This window comes from Falco peregrinus, chromosome 8 (genome assembly GCF_023634155.1).
Source record: "Falco peregrinus isolate bFalPer1 chromosome 8, bFalPer1.pri, whole genome shotgun sequence".
NCBI lineage: Eukaryota > Metazoa > Chordata > Aves > Falconiformes > Falconidae > Falco > Falco peregrinus.
The window spans coordinates 15,227,647-15,251,833 of record NC_073728.1 but is presented as its reverse complement, the minus strand read 5'-3'; the positions used below and the strand labels follow the sequence as shown (position 1 = coordinate 15,251,833).

The window sequence follows — 24,187 nt, the reverse complement described above, 5'->3', positions numbered from 1 at the left end:
TGGAGGGCTTGGTTCTGGGCAGGTGTGGGGGTTTATGCCTTTTCATGGACTGATTTAGAGTCTGAAACGGCAAGGACTTGGCAGGCTAATTAACACATAATCAAAATTGAGGGGATTTTCCAGCAGACACAGTGATCTAGTTAATATAAATATTAGCTTTACGGAGGATTGATTTCCCTCCATAAATGAAAGTCTGTCACTGAGGAGAGGCCTGTCACTGAAATTATGGTGGCAGCCTTTTGAGGTGAATTTGTATGACTTGCCAAAAAAAAATAAAATAAAATTAAAAAATAATAACTATCCAATTTCAATCTGCATATTCATGCAGCTGCCATCCCCCTGCTACCAGAGCACCCTGCAGTCACTAGGGGATCTGAGCTGATCCGCTTCGTGGGAAAGGCAAGGACTGATGCAACCTCCAGCTCACATGCCCCGTAAGAATGGCAGGATCAGACCCCACTGGGATGTCCCCTTGGCCCTGGCACAGCATGGCCAGAGTGACATTTGGGGCTGTGCAGGCAGGTGATGGGGCTCAGACCGAAGGTGTCACCTATGGGATTTGACAGACAAGAGGTGGCTGCCAGCAGGCTACAGCGCTGCCACTGAAACACACAGTGAAACAAGCTCTGCAATGAAGAAGAGTGCGGTGACCTTTGGAGGGACGTAAGTGAAGGCAATTCAGCGTGGGTCCTCCATAGGAGCAGCAGCTTGTAACTCAACCATATCCAGCAAGGTGGAAATGCGGGGGGGCAATCTGAAATCTCAGTAATTGCTTGTGTACATCCTGCCCGACACGTTTTGCTGGAAAACCTTCAGATGTGCTGCTGAGACCAGTGAGGGAAGGTGCTTTTCTTGGGAGAGGGAGTGAGATGCGTAGGACCCAAGCACAGGCAGGCTGACCTTGCAGAGGGGGGAAGCTGTCGTGGCTCAGGCTTGCAGCCTGACTGAAACTGCGAGGCTTCATCCCCTGCTGCCCCTAATGTCCTCTCAGATGGCTTGCTAGCAGGAGAGGACGGGCATGCCAAGAGGAAACCGCATTGGCCAGATGGTTTGTTTGCAGAGCCCAGCTGGTGATTTATCCTGGACTCACTGCCATGCACATACAAGTGACTGCCATCGTCTGGCTGGGGTGGTTGCATGTTCACGCTCCTCTGGCTCCCCTACATCCAGATGATCCCATAAGTCTTCCATGAGATTTATGCTGTAGCATCAGTTGCAAAAACCAGCAGTAGGTTAAAATGCCTGAGCAGGTTTGTTCTGCCTTTTTTGAGCCGTCACTTTGAACTACCAGTGCCAGTTCAGTGGGGGATGCAGCTGCTGTATTAGCTGAAATAGAGGCTGCAAAGCAAAGTTCTGGGAAAAAGATTAAAATGCATTTCTGATCCTGGAAGAATCGATCAGCTCATCGTTGCAAGGCTCCCTTCAAGCATTTTAGCAGGGGAAATCAGCCTGTCAGGTGCTTTCTGTGCCAAAGGCTTCCATTTACTGGATCAAACAGTGACTACTGGAACCACCAAGCTCCCACATGCTGTTCCAACAATTAGCTCCACAGTGTCCTTGTTCAGTCAGTCTCAGCAAATTCATAAGGCTTTTCAGAAGGTCCAACTAGCCACTAGAGTGATCCAGCCATTTCATCTTCAAATGACGCAGAAAGTCCTGCCTGCTTGTGCTCAGCTTTCTGCTCCAGAAACTGGTACCAGGAGCGGGAGCATGTGGTGCCCAAACCCACTGCTACTTGCAGGGGAGCAGCTGGGTTCATCACCTGAAGACTGAGCCTCCCATAGCCCTTGGGACTGCCACTGGGTCCCTGGAGAGCTCTGTGGGCCCCAGCAAGTGTTGGGTGGGGACCACAGGAGATGCAGGGCTTGAGAGGGCTCCCATGGCTCTGAAAGAGCCTGTGTGGCTGAGGGGGGCATTGGTTTTGGCTGCAGTTCAGGAGTTTCTTTGATTTCACAGCCTGATAGGAATGGGAACAAACAGGAGGTTGGTGTCATCCCTGGAAGGAGAGGTATGACTCAGAGGCACACAGGCTCTTTTGCTGAAGTGGTGGAGGCAGCTACGCTGGGTACCGCTGGCTCCCAGTGAGGGGTGCAGATCGTGGCTGGTGTCCAGCTGCACAATTAACACAGCCCCCTGGGGTCAGCTGTGGGCTTTGGTGGATCCAAGGATAGCTAACATCCCTGCACTCGATCAGGCTGCCTGAACACTGGCACCAAAAGTCAGTCCTGAACTTTGGGGACCTGGATTTGATCATTCTTGAGCCTGGCTGGTGCTTTTGTTAAAGATTTGCCTGTGAGACCATTTCAGCTGTGAGATAACCGTACGATCACTGTCTGATTTGCTCTTCTACCTTGTTTGTTGCTGCTTTTTTCTTGTTGTTGCTTTTTTCTTTGAAGAGGCTTGTAGTGAATTACAAAAAGAGGATTTTAATTCAGGAGACCTTGATGACTTATTATGCCTTATCGCTCCTTAGGCATGGAGTACAGCTTGTTCATTTTTTTTTTTTCTTCCTCCACTTATTTATCTCCCACATCTCCTCCTCCACCGCTACCACTCCGAGGTAAATCACAAGAACACTCCTCCATTAGAGAACGGCATGCTACTTCTTCAAGTGATTCACTCAAGCAGGAGTGGGCAAACATGCTTTCATCGGTTTTTTCTGCTACTGTTGTTGGCATAAAGTGCCAAGTGGCCCAGGTACATTTCATAGGTGCTGGAAAATATTGCTTGCTCTTTATGTGGCTGGTCAGGGACATATTTGTCCTTCACGGAGCAAAATCAGTGAAAGTTCATATGGAGTGGATACGCTTTTGAAATATTTTGATCATACATCCCAGGAGTAGAGTGATGGCAAATATTTCTGCTGTTGTCCTAAATTTATTTTAGAAAGCTGTGTCACTCATGGTACATGAAACATGGGTTTCAGCCCAGCTCTCTGGCAGTGACAAACTTGTAGCAGGGCCAGTGGCTGTGCAACCACTGATACGTCTCCCTTGGGCTGGCATGTCACCGGATTGCTGACTGGCAGCAAGGTCAGATGCTCTTTTCCGAGTGGGACGTGACTTGTGATGCTCAGGATTGGGGTTCTAAGTTCTGATCTCTCTGGTTTAAGTTTTGGAGGTGTTTTCAGTGCACTTAGTGAACATTCTCAGTGCAGACGCTGCTCTTCTGCCATTGCTGTGGGCACTGAAGCCACAGAGGGAGCAGGGCAAACAGGAGGCAAGCTGCTGCTCAGAGCTTTGCCCGTCAAGTGCAGCAGGCTAAGACGTGGGGATGGGAAGCGACGGATCCCCAGGCGTGGTCCTGGGGCAGGGGTAACCCCCCTGGGCTGCGGGGTGGCATGCACATGCTGGCATGAAGCACCAGTGACACGTGCCCACTCTGTAGCATGTCCATCCCTCTGTTGAAATGCCAAATACAGCAATATCTGCCGTTGGCCTGTCTGTGTCACCTTGTACTGCAGGAACTGCAGCTGGAGCAACCCAAGGGGCTCTGTCCTGCTATTGGTCATGAAGTGGGGGGAGGTAAGGACCACGTCAGCTACACGCTTGGCTTTCAGTCTGTGCTAAGGGACTCCAGGCATCCAAGCTGCAAATGGGAAACTCCTTGAGGAGGCTTCTCGTCAGAGAGGGCTGGAAACCACTGATTCCAAACCAAATCAGCTGTGCCCAGGGATTTGTATCCACGGGCTTTTGCTGCTATTGGTATTCAGATCAAGTATCTCCAATTCCACTCTCAGCCTTGAACTTCTCCTGGGATATCAAACATACCAAATCTGTTCCCTGAGAATTCACAAAAAGCATGGCACAATTTAAATGTAATATTAAAGCAAGTAAATCCCCTGCTGCATGTATTTCAGCTACCTTCAAGTTTGCAATACCCGGCTGTCGCCTGTGCCTACTTCACTTGCTGGGACCATGTCCTTCCTCTGTGCTGTGCTTTAGGGGCTGTTTTGCTGCATTATGGAAAAACTAAGAGCCAGGCCTTCATTTTGTCATGTGTATCCTCAAAACAAAACTGTCAGCTAGATCCTGATGGTGGAGTATTTACCGCTGGGGATGAAAAGAGGCAGGATGAACACAGCTTGAGATCCCCATCATAAGATGAGTTTTCAGTACCGGCGGTTAGAAAAACCCACCTCAGGCTTGTTAACTGAGCAGGCTCCCAGCGGAATAAACACACACACACACACACCCGCCAATGTCATTATCATGGTGTCGCTTCTTCTGACAATAACTGTTCTTTAACTTCTCCTAATTATGCTGATCTTCAGCTTACCGCTTTCTGGTTTTGCTGTCGGTCTCCTACCAGATGGTGGTGGCTGGTGAGGGGAGCGTGCTCCTTGGTGCCCTGCCCAGGCTGCCCAGGGCACCACAGCAGCATGGCTTGCTGCGCTCAGAGGGTGCCAGTGCGAGACCCTGCTCTCGCAGGCATGGCCGTGAGGTCCTGCCCAGCGCTGCCAAAGCTGCCTGGCAGGCGGTGAGACACTTGTTGCAAGTGGCCACAACAAATAATACGTATTTTTCTCTTTAAACAGATGGCAAGAATTACCTGCAGCTGCAAAGCAGTGGAAGGAGGGAAGGGCAGCGAGCTCGGCTCATCAGCCCCACCATCTATCTGCCCCAAAGTGCTGTCTGCATGGTCTTCCAGTACCAGGCGTGGGGCAGCAATGGAGTGATGCTGCGGGTCTGGCGGGAAGCCAGCCAGGAGCACAAGGTGCTGTGGGTCATCGCAGAAGACCAAGGGGAGGAGTGGAGGGAAGGCCGCATCATCTTGCCGAGCTATGACATGGAGTACAGGGTAAGATGCTTGGGGAAGGTGTGCTGGACCAGGCAGGCATCTCCAGCATCTTTATTTCAGCGTTGCAGAGCCAGGGCCCATTCATCATTAGGGAACTGGCTGTTTTCATTGTGTTTCTCAAGTTACCATAGTAACTAAACGACACTGTTTGTTATTCAGAGAGTGCCTGTCTTCTGCACAGACTTGGGCCTTTGTTCAGCCTGTTGCCTTTTATATTCCTCAAATCTCCCACTTTGCAAATACTTTTCTTTCTTTTTATTTTTTTTCATTTTGTTTTGTGCATTCCCTCCCCCGTTGATGGCCATCAGATAGTCTGACCAGAGGCAGGTGCACAGCTCTAGGGAGCAAACCCAAACCCTTCAGCCAGAAGTGGGAAGATGGGAGGGAGCACAGCCCGTTCTTATGGGCAGGCAGCAAACAGCCCTTCTCCAGCCTCGGCTGCAAGTGCTGATGGGGGAGAAGGAAGAGGGCATGTAGGCTCCTTTGTGTATCCACTTCTCACATACCTTAGACCAGATCAGAGGGCTGGGTGCAGCCCTGTCCCCCTCTCAGATCAGTGGAAGAGAAGGGATGAGCTGGAGGGAGCCCTGCTGCTTGCCGCAGCCGCCTGAGCCCCTCTGGCACGGCCGTGCTAGCACCCCGTGGAGAGGCTGCTGCTTCCAGGAGTGCCTTTGGCGTGGTTAGCCCTTCTGGGCAGCGTGCCGTTTGCCAGGGAGCCAGGGCTACTGTTGTCACTTGTTAATGAGCATCAGCATGGCATCCAGCAGCCTCCAAAGCAGAAGGAAACATGCTCGCAGGATTGAGGCAGCACTTTGATGACCACTGCGGCAGGGAGCCTTGCTCCAGCTGGCTCCCAGCCCCAACCCTGACCTGGGGTGCTGCCGCTCTCAGGCCACTGACCCCTCTGAACTGCTGCCTCCCACATGGGTTGATGGCTCAAACTTGGAACTAACAGCTCTGACAGTGTCCCCTGCACAGCCAGGTGGCAGCCCTTCAGGGAGGTGTCCCTGCAGGCAGGCATGGGTCTGGGCCACCCAGGCACCCCAGATGAAGGGGGGCACCTAAAATGTGGAGAGGAGGTTTGTGAAATACTTAGCCCTAGGTGACTATTTGGACGCTCAAGAATAGGCAGGGACATATAAAGCAAAAGCTTTGCACTGGAGCCGTGTGACTAGTTTGCATGTGTGTGTTTGGCTTTATCATAAAATACCCGTAAACGCAATATGCCTTCAGATAAGAATGATGGGCGCTGGCTGACTACTTTGTGCGTTAAATGTGAATATACTGGCATTAGCTAAATAACAGCATCATTATGTAAATAATGCAAGTCTCTCCACTCAGCAGTTCTTAGAGCTAATGACTATTTATTTTTGCAGATACATTTTGCCTGTGATTAAGTACGAATAAATTGACCCTTCTCCTCTAAATTTTCAATACTTCTTACATAATGTTGATGGGAACAGCACTTTACAGTTAATGTAGCTGTGCATCTTGTGTCCTTACCTTCCTTTTTCTGATCATAGCCCAGTTAATACCGTGGGCCAAATCTACTGCTGCTGTAAGTCAGTGTTATGCCACTTGCATCACTTCTGCAAGGGCCAGGGGGTCGCCTGCGATGCGGAACATTGATTTATTGAGTTTTTATTCCGTGCAAGAGGCATTTAATTGAACAAATTGCAAGCCGAGTGCTGCCAGGCCAGGTAACGATCTCTCTGCTGAACCCATCTCTGCAGAGCACCTTTCCCTGGGGAAGGGGTGGCAGAGGCAGGGCAAGGAAGCAGCACTAGTCTCAGGTCATCCGCAGGTGTGCAGGGAAAGCCAGGAGCAGATTTCTTACCCTTTCCCCCAGGAGCAGCAGCCACCCAGTGCCTCCCAGCTTAGCACTGACATTTCTGTCCTGATTTCTCATAGATTGTGTTTGAGGGAATTATACACAGCGGCCACTCGGGAGAGCTCGCCCTTGATGACATCCGGCTGGGCACCGACATCCCGCTGGAGAACTGCATGGGTACGTGCTGGGGGGGCACAGGGCAGCTGGGGCTGGAGAGTGTTCGCTGACGGGCTGCCAGTGGGCCACTTCTCACCTGCCTGAGTTACTGGGAGCCTCTGGATCTCAGCTGGGACTTTCCTTGCCCATGAACGAAATGAGGGGCCACTCAGTCTCTGGGGGACAAGGGCTCTGGCTGCATTGGTGTGAGAGGCAGGAAGCACATCTCTGCTGTGCAAGGCTGGTAGAGCAGCTGAGGGTTTCCAGGGGACTATTCTATGTGATAAGGACATACACCAAATTTAAAAGGAAAGTGCTGGACAAAAGAAATCAGCTGTCCATCAGTATTGGATGCTTAGAGGGGCCAATGAGTTCAAAAGGAGTCTTCTCTAATAAGAAATAAAATAGCAGAGGGGTTTTACAGCAATGTTAACAGAATAACAAAAGGAATTTTTGTCCTAGAATTCACCATTCCCCAAACCAGGCCAAAAGCCACGTGGATTCATTCAATGTGAAAGACAGAGAGGACTTTAAAAAAAAGAAGTGGAAAAAGTACGTTTTAGCGGTTTGCTGGTGGGGCTGTTGCCCTGCCCTGTTACTCTAGCCAGCATATCCATGCACACCCTCTGATGGCTCTGGTCACTGTCTAGCTTGGATTTGGATTTAGAGCCATCCCAGTTGTGCACGGGACCAGCAGTATTCAGTTAGTGGGATCTGTGCTGAGAGCTGCCCACAACAGCGAGGCCCTGCTCTCCTGCTCTCCTGCATGACCTGGGGGAGGTATGTTTCATGGTTAAACACCCACAAAGTGTCCAACCAACCCATCCTGAAGCCAGTGGAAAAAGTCAGGTGGAGCAGAGCCTCTCTCCCTTTGGGCTTTGAAAGGCCCCATTCAGTGAAGCTGCTCTCCTCTCCCTCACTAAGGGAGGGGAGGATCCCAGTGCCTCCTAAGCCAGGTGGGACAGAGCCTTTCTTCTGGGGGGTATATCTCAGGGGAGGAGCCACGGGACAAATGGTGCCCGGGAAGGGCTGGTCCCATCACTTGCCACCCTGTGCAGGCAGGCAATGGTGAAGATGGTGCATGAACCAGCATTAATAATAGAACAGAGGACTGGGACTGCCCCAGAGGTGCTCTTGAGCACCGTCGGTCCTAGTTTCTTTGATGCTTTGAACTCTGCTTGTCTTCCATCTGCCAAAGGAGCTAATACTCTGTATGTCAAATTCCCGGTATTTAAAGCTTGACAGTGGTGTTTTAATCCCTTGCCTTCTATAGCATTAAAAAGAAGCAAGAGTGATGATTAACACTAATAGAATTTCCTATCTAACGTCTTCTGAGCTCAGCAATTCACCTAGCACCAGTGTTACTGTGTCTAGGGCCTCATGAACCTAAAGCTTAATATTTCAAAACAAAAGCATTAATAAATTATAAAGTTCATGTGTTGCCAGCCCTAAAAATAACAACAAGCTGCTACACAAAATTATTTGTCCCATTCTAGGAAGCTGAATGTGAATCTTAAAATCTATAGGGATAGTTTGTTTTAGGTCACTTCTAACAAAGGGCTCCCACTGCAAACTTTAACATAACTCATGGGTCATTTCCGATGTCACCAAAATAATAATGAAACGGTAGAGATACATTGCTGCACTCTCTCTCTCAGAGCCATGAGAATGGCTGACTCCAGCACAGGCTACTGTTTTTTCAAATGTAATCCTGGGAAGTAATCTGATTCCTTCTTAGCGTGAAAGAACACTAATAAGTCACAATAATTTTTTCCTTTGACAAATGTGTCGTTTGCATTCTGAACTTGAGTGATGATTTCATAGCACTCTGTAGAGCCAGAGTCTGCTTCTGTGACTCACAGGCACAATGCAGAAGTAATCTAAAAATAATCAGAAGCCTATTACTTCTGCGAGAAAGTAATCAGTAATAAGTACCGATTATTGCTTTTCGGATCCAGTAATTTGTAATGGGTTTCTTCAAAGTATCTTGAAAGGAGAAAAAAATCACTTGCCTTTGTTTCTTGTCACTGTGAGGTGGAGGAGGAGCATGGCATGGATGTCCAGGAGCAACACAGTTCCCATGTGAATAACAATGCCAGAGTTGAGCCAGAAACTGAATTGCTCTTGGAAATTTTGGGGGGGGTTGGGGTTTCATCACTGGGCCAGGTGGAGCTTTGTCTTTGGATGACTCAGGCCAGCCAGCTGAATCCAAATGACACTCAACCTCAGACATATTTTTCTCTGAAGTCTATGTCTGAGTTGAACATACTGTGCCTGGTCAGTCCCCAGCTGAGACAAGGTTTCTCCCCATCCTGGTGAGGTTGGCTAGCACCCCACACTGTTCCCAGCCAGTGGCTTCTGTGGGGCACAGCCACATGCCTGCTCCACTCGGCTGCTGCACGCCAATGGGAGACATGAGCTGTGGCCTTGTCTGTGATATTCCCCTCTTTAATACTGGGTTTTGTTTTTTTCCTTTGCAGAACCCATCACAGCTTTCCCAGGTGAGAACTTCCACTTTCCAGGTAAAACTGCATTTCTCTTGGTGGTTTCTTTCTGCTGGAACGGGCTTTTATGTCAAAGGAAAGCGATGTGCGTGCTTGTACAAACAGCAAAAGTTCTGAGCAGTGATATGTGTGTGCTAAACCTCCCCCACCGCAGCAGCAGGAGGTGGCACCCTCTGACTCCCGCTAGGTGACAAGGGGCAGGCAAACAGACAAGTCCCACTGTCCTGGGGCTGAACAGCATTAGGAAACCTGCCATCATGGGGCACCTGGCCCAAAATGGGAAGGCAGAGAAGTAAAGGGTAGTTATCAACTGACTTAAATGAAAAACCTGTAGCCAATTAAAAGTGAAATGAGGTGGCAATGACTTAGATCACTGTGGGGGGAGGCTGGTTACAGATGCTCTGGCAGTGGTGGTCAAACTGCTGGGGAGGGAGGGTGGGGCTGGTCTGCATGGAAGGGGAGTTGGGAGGTAGAAGTGGGAGAGCAAACTGCCACGAAGAGCTCTGAAGGTGACAGTCAATAAAAGGAAAACAAGGTGAAATGATGCATTTAATAGCTTAATACTAGCCTGGAGGATAGAAACTGGCATTTCCCCGATCAAACCTACAGAGTAAGAGAAAAGGTGAGGAACTCAGAAAAACTGCCTTGCTCTTTGAGCAGTCAGTGGGGATGCTGTTCGTCTTGCTCTGGGCTGGGAAAAGCTGTCTGCTTTTGCGGGGAAGAACGGTTTAGTCTGTCTGAGGGGTTTTTTTTCCCCACATTTTGATTTTGGGTTTTGTTTTCCTGCCCGCCCCTTCAGGAACATGTCTGGGTGTTGTGTTGTGATGAAGAGCAAACTTTGGGCTCCCCTTAACTTTGAAAGTTGTTTTGTCAGTGCAATCAATGCGCCCTTTGCTTTCACTTGGACATGACGTCCATATTCTTCCCATCCCCTACTCTGCTGGTGGGCTGCAAGATATGGTTGGGCTCTACCCTAGAAGCAGCTGCGTTTCTGTGCGTGGTGAAACTGTCTCTGGTGGGCATGTGTGTGGCAGTAAAGAAAAAGTAGACGCTGAGACTGAAGTGACATGCACACCTCCATCCGTGGGGTGCGATGCAGGCTGCGGAGCATTACCAATGGGAGGGACATGCATAGGGTGTAACACTGTATTTTACAGTCATGCCCATACTGTAATAACTAGGAATTTGGGTTTGCTTGTTTGTAGGCTGCGTATTTATCGGCTACTCAGGCTTGTGGTGTACTGAAAATCTGCTGCAATATTCTCAGCTGACAGTTGAAGCCTCACAACCCTTCCTTACTTACGCTATTGCTCTATGTTCTGTTCTGGTATCTGTTTTGCAGACACCACCCTTATGTTTTGGAGCCTGTAACATGCATGGCAATCTTCAGTTTGAACATCCCTCTGAGTCCTCAAATTGAGTCTATCCCAAAGCCCAGTTAACTCATGTTGTTTCATTTCCTCTTCCCCCCGCGCCCTGCTGCCTGTATAGCTTCCATTTCCCCATCATGTTCCCCAGGGCACGCTGGCTGTGTAGGGACAGCGTTTGCTGTGCCCAGCACAGTGAGATCCCTAAGCACCACAGGCAGATGCTGTTGCAGGCTGTCGTGGTTTAACTCCAGCTGGCAACTAAGTACCGCATGGCCACTCACACACTCCCTGCCACCTCCCCCAGCAGGATGGGGAGGAGAATCGGGGAAAAAGGTAAAACTTGAGGGCTGAGATAAGAACAATTTAATAATGGAAATAAAATGAAAATAATAATAATAAACAACAAGAACAATTGTAATGAAAAGGAGGGAGAAGGGGAGAGGAATAAAATCCAAAGGCAAAGGGAAAAAGCCCAAGTGATGCATAATACAGTTGCTCACCACGCTCTGACTGATGCCCAGCCAGTCCCCGAGCAGCGATCTGGCCTGCCCTGGCTAAGTCCCCCGGTTTATGTATTTGGCATGACATTTTTATGGTATGGAATATCCCTTTGGCTAGTTTGGGTCAGCTGTCCTGGCTGTGCGCCCTCCCAGTTTCCTGTGCCCCTCCAGCCCTCTTACTGGCAGGGCCCAAGGAACTGAAGTCCTTAACTTGGTATAAACATCACTTGGCAACAACTAAAAAAATCAGTGTGTTATCAACATCATTCTCATGGTAAACCCAAAACACAGCATTGTACCAGCCGCTGAGAAGAAAATTAACTCTATCCCAGCCAAAACCAGGACACAGTCACTCTTCCCCTTCACACAGGAGCTTGCCAGCTTGTGCCAGTGGGGTCCTGCCCATTGCTAGCTCCCTCAAGGACATCCTAGTACTGGTCATGTAGGGGAGAAATTGCAGCAAAAGGCTGAAAAGGTTTCCCTGGCTGACAGGAATAGCTCGAACGGAGGGATGGAGTGACCATGGAAAGAGCAAAATGCAGAGGGAAAAGATGAAGAAGTGAAGGTGAAGATTGGAGATTGCAAGATAGTAATTAAAATGAGAGCAAGACAGAGGTTTCCAACAGGAGAGGGTTAAAGGAGGGGAAGAAGTCCCTGGCTGGAGAAAAAAAGGGAGCTGGAGAGGAAAGGCTGTGCAGGAAGTGGAGAAGTTCTGTAGCCCCCACTCCTGCAATTACATGATGAGCTGAAAAAGTCAGATGCCATTAAAAATAATAGCAAATCCTTCCTCTACTGGGCTTGGGAGCAAAGCTGAAAATATGCACCTTCCAGGCTCCAGGATCACAAGGCAAATAACAAAAAGAGAGAATTGCGTGGGTGGAATATCTTTCAGCTAGTGGGTCGGGATCTTACAAGACCAGTCAAGTGTGCTTAAACTGTGCTGCATTTGAGACTTGACGTATCTCACCCTTAAAGAAAAGGTATAACAAGTGGCTGGAAGCAAGGAGTTATATAAATATCAGGTTAAAAATAAAAGACACGTTCCAAAGAGTGTGGAGACAAACCATGGGGAGAATTTGCCTTTGGGACCTGTGCATTCTCCCACACTGGGTACCCTGAAATCACGACAGGGATATTTTCCTGGAGAAATGACACGTAGCAATTAAGGGGTTGAGGCTCACACTGGTTTTGTGGTATTCGGGTTAGATGAGTGTAATACTCGCTTTCATCTGTGCCATCTATGAAAAGTCCAGCTGTATTGCTTGTCCACACCAGTTAATGTCAGTGATTTCAGAAAGGAATATGAGCTGTGACACTCAGCAGTGGCAGAGCAAGGCAGGCAGCCCTCTAGGAAGCTCTCTGGAAAAGATTTTCTCCGTTTTTTTTCCCCCAGTGACTTTTGCTCTTGCTTCTTTTGAGTTTTGATTTTTGCTGCACAGTTCTAGAACTGGTCCCTGTAGAGTCTCCCCTGTTGGGAAGAGGAGGGGGATGTACCTGGCCAGATTGAAGGTGTGACCACAGCAGCATACCCATGTGAAATCATCCACCCTGTAGAGATTAAATCAGGTTTCCACTGACCGGTGTCCCAAGCTGTGCATAAATCCAGCACCCACAAACTTGACAGCAACAGCAGGAGGCATTTCTTTGTTAAGACAAGAGCCTTAGTGAGTAAATGAGGAAGGGCGCGTTTGTGTGTGTGTGCGCGTGTGTGAGAAGGCAAAGGGGAGTGGAAAAATTATTGGGTTGAGAAGATAGATTTTTTCTTTTCCATCTCCCTGAGCAGAGAACTTTTCCACTGATACAAGAGAAAACTTCCAGAGAGCAGCAGAGCCAGTAAAAACAGAGCAGATAACATCAGCGCTGTGTGCTGAGTGGATGGGCAGCTATATTTAGTGGCTGACAGTGTAAGGAAGAGCAATCATTAATGCTGGGAATTGGCTTCGTTAGGGCTTAGAGACAACTGAATGTGATTCCTTAATGACTTCAGTTGCTAAATGAACTCTCCAGATTTCTGCAGTCTCCTCAACAGGGCCCTGAGGTGCGGAAACAGGGTCGAGGTGGGGTTCTGCACCACCCCTCACACTTATAGCCCTGGCTGCTGCATGGGGACATCTGGAGTGGGTCAGAGCCAAGTAGAGGTTGTCTTGAACCAACAGCTGCCTTGAAATCCCCCAGGGATCCTTCGCACAAGTGGGATCATCTGGGGTGCATCACGCTGCCTCCCTCCATGCCCAGGCAGGCAGAGGGCAGAGGTGTGTGGGGAAGGGGCAAGAGGTGCCAGCTGGGCACCATGGCACATCCTCCTCTATGGCCAGACCCACCCTTTGTACTCCCAAGCCCTGCACCAGGCAATGTACAGCCATCAGGGGCCATGGAAACCTTCCCCTCCAATTCCCAGAGGAGAGCGCTGCTCCCCCACAGGCTTGGGAGCCATTAGCATCCTGACACCAACCCCCTCTCCCCACCACAGTTTCCACTGGCAGGGGCAGGGCCCGATGCGTGTCAGTGATGTGAGAGGCTGTTTGCCTGTACATCCCTCATTGGAGCAAGGCCATGTAAGCAGAGACTGTCACTGAGTGTAAACACGAGTGGCCTCTGTACAGTGAGCAGCCCTGTGACCTTCCCAGGGGTCAGCCCCGTGCCCCAGCACTGTCAGGCACCAGGCGAGGTGTTGCTGATCCATCAGGGATGGTGGTGGGTCCTGTACGGGTCTGGGGCAGCTCAGCCGGCTGGATCTGCGGTGGGAGGCAGCTGCAGGTTATCCCTAAAGCTCAGGGCGGTGTTGAACATGGTCACCCTGGTGGCAGCCCCCATGGGGTGTCCCACACTGCTACCCCCCTGTGCAGCTGGGAGAGGAGCAGCAGCTGCTTGGGGATACACAGGGATGTGCCGCTTCTGTTCCCCCATGCCAGGGTGGCTGGTGGAGGTAGAGAAGGAGGTCGGAGGGCTGTCTGCACCCTGCTTTCACCACCCCCAGCACACAGCCCAGCCTGTGTACCCCCTTCCCCAGGCACCGTCAGGGGTAGAGAGGACAGGGCCACCCCCATTCCTGGCAGTGAGGGGTGACTGGGGTGAGATGGGGCGAGGGCGGCATATCTGGCAGGTAGCCTTCCCCTGAGACATCCAAATTTCTTGCCTACAGTGACAAATATGTGGGTGGTTCTCAGCCTCCTGCTCTGTAAAAGCAGGATTTGTCTTGCCTGCATGGGTTTTTTTTTCTTGGTTTAGAGGGGGGTTTTGTTATACCTATGCATCTGGGTGCAGTGTTCGCTCTTACTCCCTGTGCCTGGATTTTGGGGGATAGGGAGGGGAGGAAAGCCTTGTGACTGGCAGAGGAACCATCATTTTGCTTCATCTTGTGTGCCACCAGCAGCAGAAAAGCTGTCACCATCCCAAATTCACCAGCCAGTGGCTCTGCTGGTAGGGCAGTGCTTGGAGGGAGGGCGGAGGCCATGCCACAAGATGCCTTTGCTGCTAGCAAAGCTGGGTGCATCCTGCACCGTTTTGTCTTTTTCCCTTGGCATCCTCCAAGACTGCTCAGGAAACCAAACTGGAGCTTTCCAAAAATTCGGAGCTTCCAAAATTCTTCTTGCCAGCATCTAGCTAGAGGGCTGCCCCCACCAGCAGGCCAGGGGCAAGAGGAGAGGGCGAGGGGGACGCGGGGGTCAGCAGGTACGGCAGCAGAGCGAACCCTTCAGAGAGTTTCCCCTCCTTTGGCCCCCTTGAAGCCGCCAGTAAATACATGTGGTGCAAAAGTGCATCTCTCGCAAGTTATTTACAGCTCGCCCTCGAGAGCAGAGCTGGGGAGTGGGAGCAGCATGTGCAGGAGGAGTGGTGCAGAGCTGGTCTGGGGCCGTGGGTGTGCGCACAGGCACCGGCTGCCCGAGGCGTGTGTGTGCATGCTTCTGCGGACTGGCAGCGAGCTGCTGTGTGGCTGAGCACCAGATGTGCGCTGAGCTGTCCCGGGATGACCTGGGAAGGGAGAGAGCGCCTTGCAGCCCTGCCCTGCGTCACACTGCAGCTGCAAGAGAAAGAAGGGTTAGCCATCACTGGGCTGAGCCTGGGCGCTGCCTGCCCTCGAATTCAAGGCAGGCAGGTGCTTTTCCAGCCCTCCCTAGGTGTGTTTGCTTTATCAGCATGAATTCCTAGTCCTGACTTGCTTAAGCTGCAGAGAGCATGAGTTTCTTACGTGAGCATTGGGTCGAACTTCCCAGCCTCTGCCGTGTAAATAATCATAACCATCCTTTCTTGCTTTAAAAGATAATAAGGAAATCTGTAAGTCTGTGAATGGGGCGCCTGGTGAGACCTGATCTGTGTACAGAGCACTTTCAGAGAGAGATCTTCTTCTCTGTCTTTTCCGCAAGAATGACAAATGCTTCTCCCTGTAATTTCTTTCCTGGTCTCCTGTGGTAACTTCCTTGGCCATCTGAGATTACTCTCTTCCTCCAATTAGGAACGTGATGTGTTTTGTCACTGCTTGACAACATCTGCCATGTAGAGACAAAACCAGGCGGCTGATCTGGAGAAGGCCAAAAAAAAGAAGGGGAAAAAACATTCGTTGGTGCCAGAAATAACAGTAATAATAGCGTGCATATGGAATTTGTGTTGCGATCCAGGCAGCCTAATTAATTAAAAGGGAAAAAAAAGGCCCTTGAATATGTGGGCTCAGCAAATGCCAGGCTGTGCTCCCCGCCAGGAGCACGCCCCGTATCCGGAGGTGGCCCTGGGACTTCGTGTTACTCCGTGCTGTACTCTTGAAAGCATGTGTGTTTCTTTTTGTGCGTCTGCATGCCTCCCACCTAGCAACCCTGTTCTGTGTCTCCTCCCCAGGGGCAACCCTCCTGCCAGGGACCGAGCCCACAGTGGACACGGTGTCAGTGCAGCCCATCCCAGCCTACTGGTATTACGTTATTGCCGCCGGAGGTGCTGTTGTGGTGCTGGTCTCCGTCGCGCTGGCCCTTGTGCTCCACTACCACCGGTTCCGCTATGCGGCCAAGAAGAGCGATCACTCCATCACCTACAAAACCTCCCACTATGCCAACGGGGCCCCTGTGGCCGTGGAGCCCACCCTAACCATAAAACTAGAGCAAGACCCCAACTTGCGCTGCTGAGAGCCGAACAGGAACGAGAGAGCAAACAAAACACAAAACAGACAGACAGACAGAAACTAAGACTTCAAATACGTTGCCTCAGTTTTGCACTTTTTTCCTTACCTAGCATACGTGTGAACTCTTAGACATCTCCATCCCTTCTCCGTTCCCCCAGCCCTCCCCGATTCTTTTACAAACTCTAAACTAATGCTGCATCTTGGATCGCCAGAAGAGACACACCGCCCCTTCACTTCAGAAGTGAACGCTCCCTTTCGATAACTTTTCAAGGAGTCTTGGGGTGTTGGGTGGGGGTTTTTTGTTTTGTTGTGTTCGTTTGTTTGGGGAATATTTTTTTGTTGGTAAGCTTGTTTGGTTTGTTTTTATCTCCTCCCAGTAGGCAACCTGCAAGGAAACTTGATGGCAAGCCTGGAAGCTTGTGTGCGTGGCTTGTGCGTGTGAGTGCGTGCTAAATCTGTGTCTGCGAGTGTGCATGGGAGTGTGCTCGTCTGACTGACTGAATGTATCTTTAGAAACAGCCCCGTTTTAATATTTGCTTGTTGTTGCTTCTACTTGCACAGGGAATGCTTTTTTATTATTATTATTATTTTTTATTATTATTTCTCCCCCTTCCCGCCTCCCCTCTGGAAGGTCTGGGACGTGTTTGTGGTGAATACCCTGATTTGTTTACTTGGGGAAGAGAGCAATGCTTTTTTGTTGCCTTATCTAGCTTTGGCTGGGTTTCTTGTTTGATAGCGTTAATGTCTCGGGTGCAAAATGAGAAGAAGAGGCCAGGCTGGACAGTAGGAATGTCCACCTCAGATGGCTAGAAGAATCCAGAGAGGTTCATAGACATCCAAAAAGTAAGATCTCTCCATCTTATTATTTCTGCAGCCAACACGATAACACAGCCATTGTTTGGAAGTGGTGGGGAGGATCCCTCCTCTTCCCCCACCCGCAAGTGAATCTATTTGAAGTTGCCTTATATTAGAGAAGCTCATAATGAATGTTTTGTTTGTATCTTTTAAAGCCAGCCTTAGGGTAACACATAGACTTCAGCAGGTCTAAGGTGGATGCTAAATACTGTAGTTTCTTGGGAATTGAAGGTTTATTTATTTTGTAAGTATCCTCCTCTGGGTGCTGATGGTTTTGCTTTTACACAGGGAAGGGGGAGAGGGCTCCTTCTTGTCTTTCTACTAGAAATGTTCAAGGGACAAGTATAATTCCCCTTTCTGGGTTTTGGGTTTGTTTTTTTTTTCTCCTCTGCCCAATTCATAGCTGCTGAATCATAAAAATTGCCAGTTGACTTTCTAGAATGTCAATTAGTTTTCCGTTTGCTAATGTTCTGCTTCTTAAAGCATCTAACATCTAGCAAGCAAAGCCTAGCAGGCGCACCTGGGGGGCCCAGCTATTGCTGCTGCTTTAACCAGGGAGGCGAGATGGAGCCTCCAACACGCCTCCGACTGTTGAATGGCCCAGCGTATTGTAGTGGAAATGCCTTATATAAATTACTGAATGATGACATGCAAAAGTGGTTTGAATCGTTAACTCTAATCTGTTTGCAGGCAAAAAAAAGTACCTCCGGTGAGCAAGGTTCTCCATCTTGTTTGTGTTCATTTGTGATGAGTGATCAGATTCCCTCCCCGCTCCTAAACTTGCTAGTGCTCCCCACCCCTCCTTTGTCCATGAATATTGCATAAAATGAATCGAGACAAGCAGCTCTGTTAAATTCCCTGCCGTCTTGAGCTTCCTTTTGGTCTGGGGAAAAAGTGGAAACACAAATGGTGCTGTGCATATGTGGTGTTGGCCCCTATTGCAGCGGAGCCCTCTCCCCAGGGGTTCTCTGTAGATGGGGGTGTCGCTTTCCCCTCCCTCCTGCCTTTATTCATGCAGGCTGTTTCAGCTCCTCATGCTGCTCACAGATTTCAGCAGGGCCCCCTCAGCTGCAGCAGCAAGTGTCTAAAGCATGCAGGGAGCACAGAAAAGCCCAGGGTGATTTGGCATGGTGAGCATGGTAGGGGTGGTGGGTGCTCGGGGCAGCATCCCACCGGGGCCTGGCTCCCAGGAACTTTTCGAGGGACATGCCTGTCCCAGCAGAGCTGGAAGGGAGCCTGGGGGGGTCCTGTCACCTTGCAGGCAGGGCCAGTGCACTTTCTCTGTAAGCCTCCTTGTTACACTGGTGTTGCATATGGTTTGTGATGCGAAATCCCACCCCTCCTCAGCCAGCCGCACATGAGAATATATGAAGTAAGGGCATGTGCTTGCTGCGTTTTCAGGTCAGCCCAAGCCATGTCAGCAGATAGTACCATCATGTTTCCAAAGTCAGTTCAATCTCCCTAGGTCAGACGATCCCCTCACTTCAACCAGGTTTGCCCCCATGAACTTAGCCAGTGTGCATCGGTGTGTCAGAGAGGAATGTGGCACCCTGTCTTTCAAATGAAAATCACCAAAGACAAAACAGAAGGTCACTTCAAGATTTTTATTCCCAGATCTCCCCCGCTCCTCGAGCCCTTACATCCCCAGCATTGCCCAGTTGCCTGTGTGTGAAAAGTATCTTGTGGAAATTTGAAACTCTTTGAAGATGTATTGTGTGGAATGTAATAAAATGATGATATTTTTATACAAATATTTGGGGTTTTTCTTCCTTATTCTTTCTTTGCTAATAAGAACACTGTCAGCTGAAGCAAAGTGGCCTTTCAAAACTCCATGTTCTCTTTTGGAGCATCAGGGCTATTTTCTTTAGCAAAGTGAAGTGCCTATTCCTGCCGGGCGCAGCCCCAGCTCCCGGCAGCGCAGCTGGTGTGTGCACCCTGCCTCGCTGCACTCAGGATTGGGCCATTAATAGCAGCTTTTAGATGCATTACATTTGTACCAGTCCTTAGTGGGAGTTTTGGGTGGCTGGATTGACACTGGGGATTGTTTGGGGATTTTGCTAACGTTGCTTAAGTGCTAAATTGCTCAATGTGATTATGCAGAATTTCTCCTGCCGGGACCGGGAGACAGGACATCCAACTTCCCAGGGCCCCGGGGGCCGGCTCGGCTGCCAGCTCAGCTGAGCCGCGCGCTCTGTCCCTGAGAACAACAAAAAACCGGGTAAGCCGTTACCAAAAGGCAATGCATTCCTCTTCTGGGAATCCTTGCCGGGCCTCTGTGTGTCGGACTGCACAGGAGAACTGTGTGGGAGCATCCCGGGTGTCGCAGCACTGAGGGTTTGGAGAGGTGTGTGTCCCCAGCCTTCCCTTCACCTGAGTCCTCCCGCCTTGTTACAGGGACCTCTGCTGCAGCATCGCTCTCCTTCCTATCTTTTCTAGATGCACCTCATCTCAGACGAGTCAGCAGCATCACGTTTCATGTGAAATATATTTTGCTGCCAGTTTGAGAGGTTTTTATTTCCCTCCTGCATTTATTTTCCTTCTGTTGTACTCTTTACCCTGGCATACAGCTCAGCTTTTCAATGAAACTTCCTGGCTTTACTAGGAATTCAGGCCATCAACAGAAAAATAATTCAATGTGATCCCTCGCTTTGGCTGTTCAAACACAAGCAAAGCTGAGGACCCACGCCACTTTTTTTTTTGGTGGGTTTTGTTTTTCTCTAATTGTACAGCAAAGCCCATACACTTGTAATTTGCATTTTGTACACTTCAGTGACTGTCCAAGCAAAATTCAAAACAAATATGCACATGCAAAAAAACAGGGAGGGAGACACTGGTTGATGGCTTCCCAGCAAGGAAGAAAAAAATTCTGTTAAGTAAACAGACAAAAAGGGAGAAATCGTTCAGGGTTTAATTATTCTGTATGTGCGCCACAGCCAGATTGACCGGAGAGTTGGGTGCTGCTCAGGCTGCCGCACATCACAGGGAAGAAAGCAGCTAAAATTAGCACACTGTAAGAAAATAAGTACGACTTCATGTGATTTTGATGCAACCTCTTCTGCAGGTAACTGCAGGCATTTAAGAGTCCACTTAGAAAAAAGGGGGTAAACTTTTTGGGGTAGCAGTAGGGGCTCCATATTTCAGGAAGCGGCATTATGGTAGAAGCCTGATGTTTCCTGTGTGCCACGGGGAGAGTCAGGACGTGGCTCCTGTGGTGTGGGGGGTGATGGTTTCAGTCTTTTTATCTCTGCAGTTGCTGCCATGCTGTGGGGAAAGCGACTCCGTGCGGCTGGCAGGAGGGGACCCACGGGCACTCTGTAAGTGATGGGGCAAAGCTGGTGGCTAATGGAGGGTGCAAAAGAGGGAGCAATGGCCTGGCAAAGCAAAGAGCGCCATGCTGCACCTTGCCCAGGCAATGTCAGTGTGCCCGAGACAGATGAGCGCTCGGGAGCAGGCTGCAAAGCACAGTGCGTGTTCACCCAGCCTGGAGACGGGACGCATGGCCGGGTCAGCCTCCTGCCGGGGCAAGCACCTGCAAGATGACACTTGGTGCAGGGAGCCCAGAGCTGCTTTCCCCCAGGCTTGTGAGGGCGAGGTTGGCTTTTCCTGGGCAGGGTTGAAATGCCTCTGCTGGTGAATGCAAGGGAGTAAGGTAGAAACCAGATCGTGCATGGGGCCGAGTTGGGATTTTTGCCCCTCTGGAAACCCTGTGAAAACCTACTGACTTTATTTGGGCTGGCCCCAGCTTATCCCGTGTCAGGGCAGCAGAGCGAGGTGCACAAGCACCAAGCGAGAGCCCCGAGGCGAGCTCGGACAGCCTCTTGGCTTTCCGCCACAGCTCTTCCATCACTGGCCTTGGCGGCTCTTAGCAGCGATTGCAGGCGTGACTGCCAGTTTGAGGAATTGTGTCGTTAGCCATTGCCGCTGTAAAAACAAACAGCAACAACGGGGAGGGAGGTAAACATATCAAGATGCTGCAGAGCTGCCAGCTTCTCCCCCAGCTCCAAGCCATTGCACGGCGGTAGTGGGCTGGCAGCGCTGCCCTTGCACTGGTGAGCTGCTCCGTTTGGGACTGGTGAGCTCCAGCACGGTGTGAACCCGAATGGAGGCTCCTTACCCGGGTAGTCCAGTGCTAAGAGAGAGGGAGAGGAAAACCACGCTGTGTAGTGCCACTGTAATGCGTACGTACACGCGCACACCGGCACCAGTTTCCCTTGTCTGGTGCCGGCTCTGAGGAGAGGTGCAAAAGCGGGACGTGGCTGGGAAAGGGTCGGGCTGCACCAGGGGATGTGGCTGCTGCAGGGAGGGTTTGGCAGGGTCCGTGTTTGGGGCAGCCACCTTGGCCACCTGCCATGTGGGCAGCAAGGGCAAGGTGCCGCGCGTCGGAGGGCAGTGCCAGGGCTGGAAATAGCTGCCTGCTCATGTTTGTCTCCATACCAAGCAGCCAGCCTGGCTTTGAGCCTCTAAGTGCTTTCAGTGGCCGTCTTCACCTGACTAGCTATGCTTCCCCAACTTGTCTGCATGCGGGAAGGCCAAGGAGTGCAAGAGGGTCCTTAGTACCCCTCGGTTTGAAGACGGTGCCACGGTGTGCACCGAGCACTCCTGGGGCAGCCCCGAGGCAATCTGAGGACAAGGTCCAGGGGTTCCTGTGCAGTGGAGGGCGGCTGGGCCAGGGGAGAGGCTGCATGTTCGCTTTCTTTAATGCTCAGCTGTAGCCAAAGCACTGTTTCAATTTGAATTTTGGCAGGGATTTAGCCCTTTTGTAAACGAAAGTTGTTTTGTGTTTCTGGAGGAGCGGGGAAGAGAGAAGTGAGGCAGATTTTCGGCTGGAAATAGAGCGGTGGGGGTTTCAGAGGGAGTGTTTGTGCCCAGTGCCTGGTGCTGCTTCCCCCCGTTCGCTGAGGGTGGGAGGTGTCAGCCCCCAGCCCCGGGCTCCCAGCTGAAGGAGCAGCGCGGCGGCGCCAAACGCAGCGGTGTCAAGGCAAGGCCACGGCGGCTGCTCTGCTGTGTCAAAACAAAATGACGCGTGTTGGAGTCACGCTATTGCTGTGGAGAGAAAAGGGCTGGGAATGAGCAAAGGGAGAAAAGCGAGGATGAGAGTGGAGCCAGAGCTCTGCCTCTCTCTGCCAAGGCTGGGGAGCGGTAATTTCTGACCCCATTTTCCTGGGCTTAGCTGGATTTAACGTTTCAGGCCTTTGTGGGTGCTGTTTGGCAGCAAAGCAGCTGTGCACCTCTGACACCCCCCTTGCCAGGCAGGACAGCAGTGGGCAAGGTGGATGTTGTAGCAGCAGGAGAGAGGGGTGTGCACGCAGGAGGGCACTTGCTGTTTTCAGGGAAGTGAGCAACACAGTTGTTTCCCCACTGTGGAGAGGACCAGAGGGCAGCCAGCGGGAGGCACAGCCACAGATGTCATGTCACTGGGGAGTGAAAGACAGTACGTAGCATAGTCCACAAACTTCCATCACCTGGTGCATCCCCTTTGGTCCCAGAGCCCCCAGACCCATGCAGGGAGCAGGAGCACAGGGATGGCAGGAGTGCATCCCAGGCACTCGCTGGACCAGGCTCCCCTGTGCTCCCTGAGAGGCTGCAGGCAGGCAACATGAAGGGCTGGAAATTGCTACAAGGTTGATATATCATTTGGGAAAGGCACCTCCTGCTGAGAGGCTCATTTTCTTCCCCTAGAAAGAGCCCAAGACATCTGTAAATGCCTGTGTGCAGAGAGATGCGTGGTGATAGACACAGCTCTGCCCTGGGATGAAGGGATCTGGCAGGAGGCAGCGCTCTGTGCCTGGACTTAAACCAGACGAAGTCAGTCTAGAAAGAAACAGCATTTTTTTCCGCATTGATGGTCATTTGCCTTGGAGGAATCTGCCTAGGTTCCAGCAGTTGGGACTGGGTGTCCTTTCCAAAGCAATAGCCCTTGGCTTGTGCAAAGGTCGCTGCCTGAGGCGGTGGGCACTGCTGGCAAGCCCACGCAGGCAGGCTGGCACTGACATGTGTGCTGGCAGGAGGTACATGCTGGTCCATAGGATGCGCTGACCTCAGCTTTGCAGAGGTGAGCTGTCTCCGGCACATCTGGAGAGTTTTCTTGCAAGAGGCAAGTGTATGTCTGTGGTGAGACACCAGAGACCCTCATCAGCTCTTGTGCCTCCCCCATCCGCCCTGGCGAGGCGTATGGAGCACATGGCACACCCCTTCCAGTAACCCCCTCCCTGGCCCAGCCCTTCCCACCCCTGCTGCTGTTTTGAAACAGATGTACATGGAAGCTCCTTAACCTCTAGTAATACTAATTCTCTCCTACTCTCCCCCCATGTGAGTTCGTACGAACATGGTACTTTAGTTGCGCCTTGTCTTTGATTAGAATCTCATCTTTCTTTTTTCAGGTCCCATAAATTAGCCTTTTAGCTGGCAGCGCTCTCAGATCCAACAGATAACAGCCGTTCTCGGCATCCGGCCATTTTGAACGGCATCACTAACATCATCTTTTGGGCATAACTGGCTAGGTGCTCACAGCCATTGTTCAGCACACGTGCTTTAAAAAGGACCTTTCACTCAGGAGAAAGCATTCATCATGTTTAAATACAGTTTCCCCTAGCCTTCTTGCCGACCCTTCTCCAGCATATTTTTTCCCTTTTAAAATGCAAAGTAAATTGCACCCGAGAGCTGCCTTTTAAGGAAGCAACTCTCCACAGCACGGGGCAACGCGTGTTCCTCCCATTGTGCCCAGCAGCTTGCAGGGCTTTTCTGGGGACCGCTTTCCATGGCCTGCTCTGCTTGTGACAATGTTGTTGAGGCTTGTCACGGAGGAGCCTAACTGATGACAAATAGAGGGCTGGTTTCTGTGACGGGAAACCATCACCCCTAGGAACTGAACTGAGACCTCCAGCTTCAGTTTCCACAGGTGGCCGCACTGCTAGAGCCGACTTGTTAATGGCTCGAGAAACCCCACTAAGGAAAAAGAAACGTTGAGTTGTATTTTTCCAAAGCTGGTGTGACAACAGAGAATCTGATAGCAATGAAATAGTGTGCGGGGAGCAGAAGAATGAGGGCCTACCGTGGGCCTGAGG

General features: G+C 50.7%; 1 protein-coding gene across 6 annotated transcripts in view; it reads left to right on the top strand.

The window, feature by feature from the left end:
• The window catches only part of NRP2 (neuropilin 2), a 90,761-nt gene that overhangs the window by 60,238 nt on the left and 6,336 nt on the right, over nt 1-24,187 (top strand). For 2 of the 6 annotated variants that reach the window (XM_055811986.1, XM_055811984.1), the window contains exons 13-15: nt 4,538-4,800; nt 6,712-6,808; nt 9,268-9,288. In XM_055811986.1, coding sequence (XP_055667961.1) covers nt 4,538-4,800; nt 6,712-6,808; nt 9,268-9,288 — 381 coding nt within the window. Of the gene's footprint in view, nt 1-4,537; nt 4,801-6,711; nt 6,809-9,267; nt 9,310-15,991; nt 18,877-24,187 lie in introns of those variants that run through there. The other 4 variants (XM_055811985.1, XM_055811983.1, XM_055811988.1 and 1 more) reach the window with 3 other exon arrangements.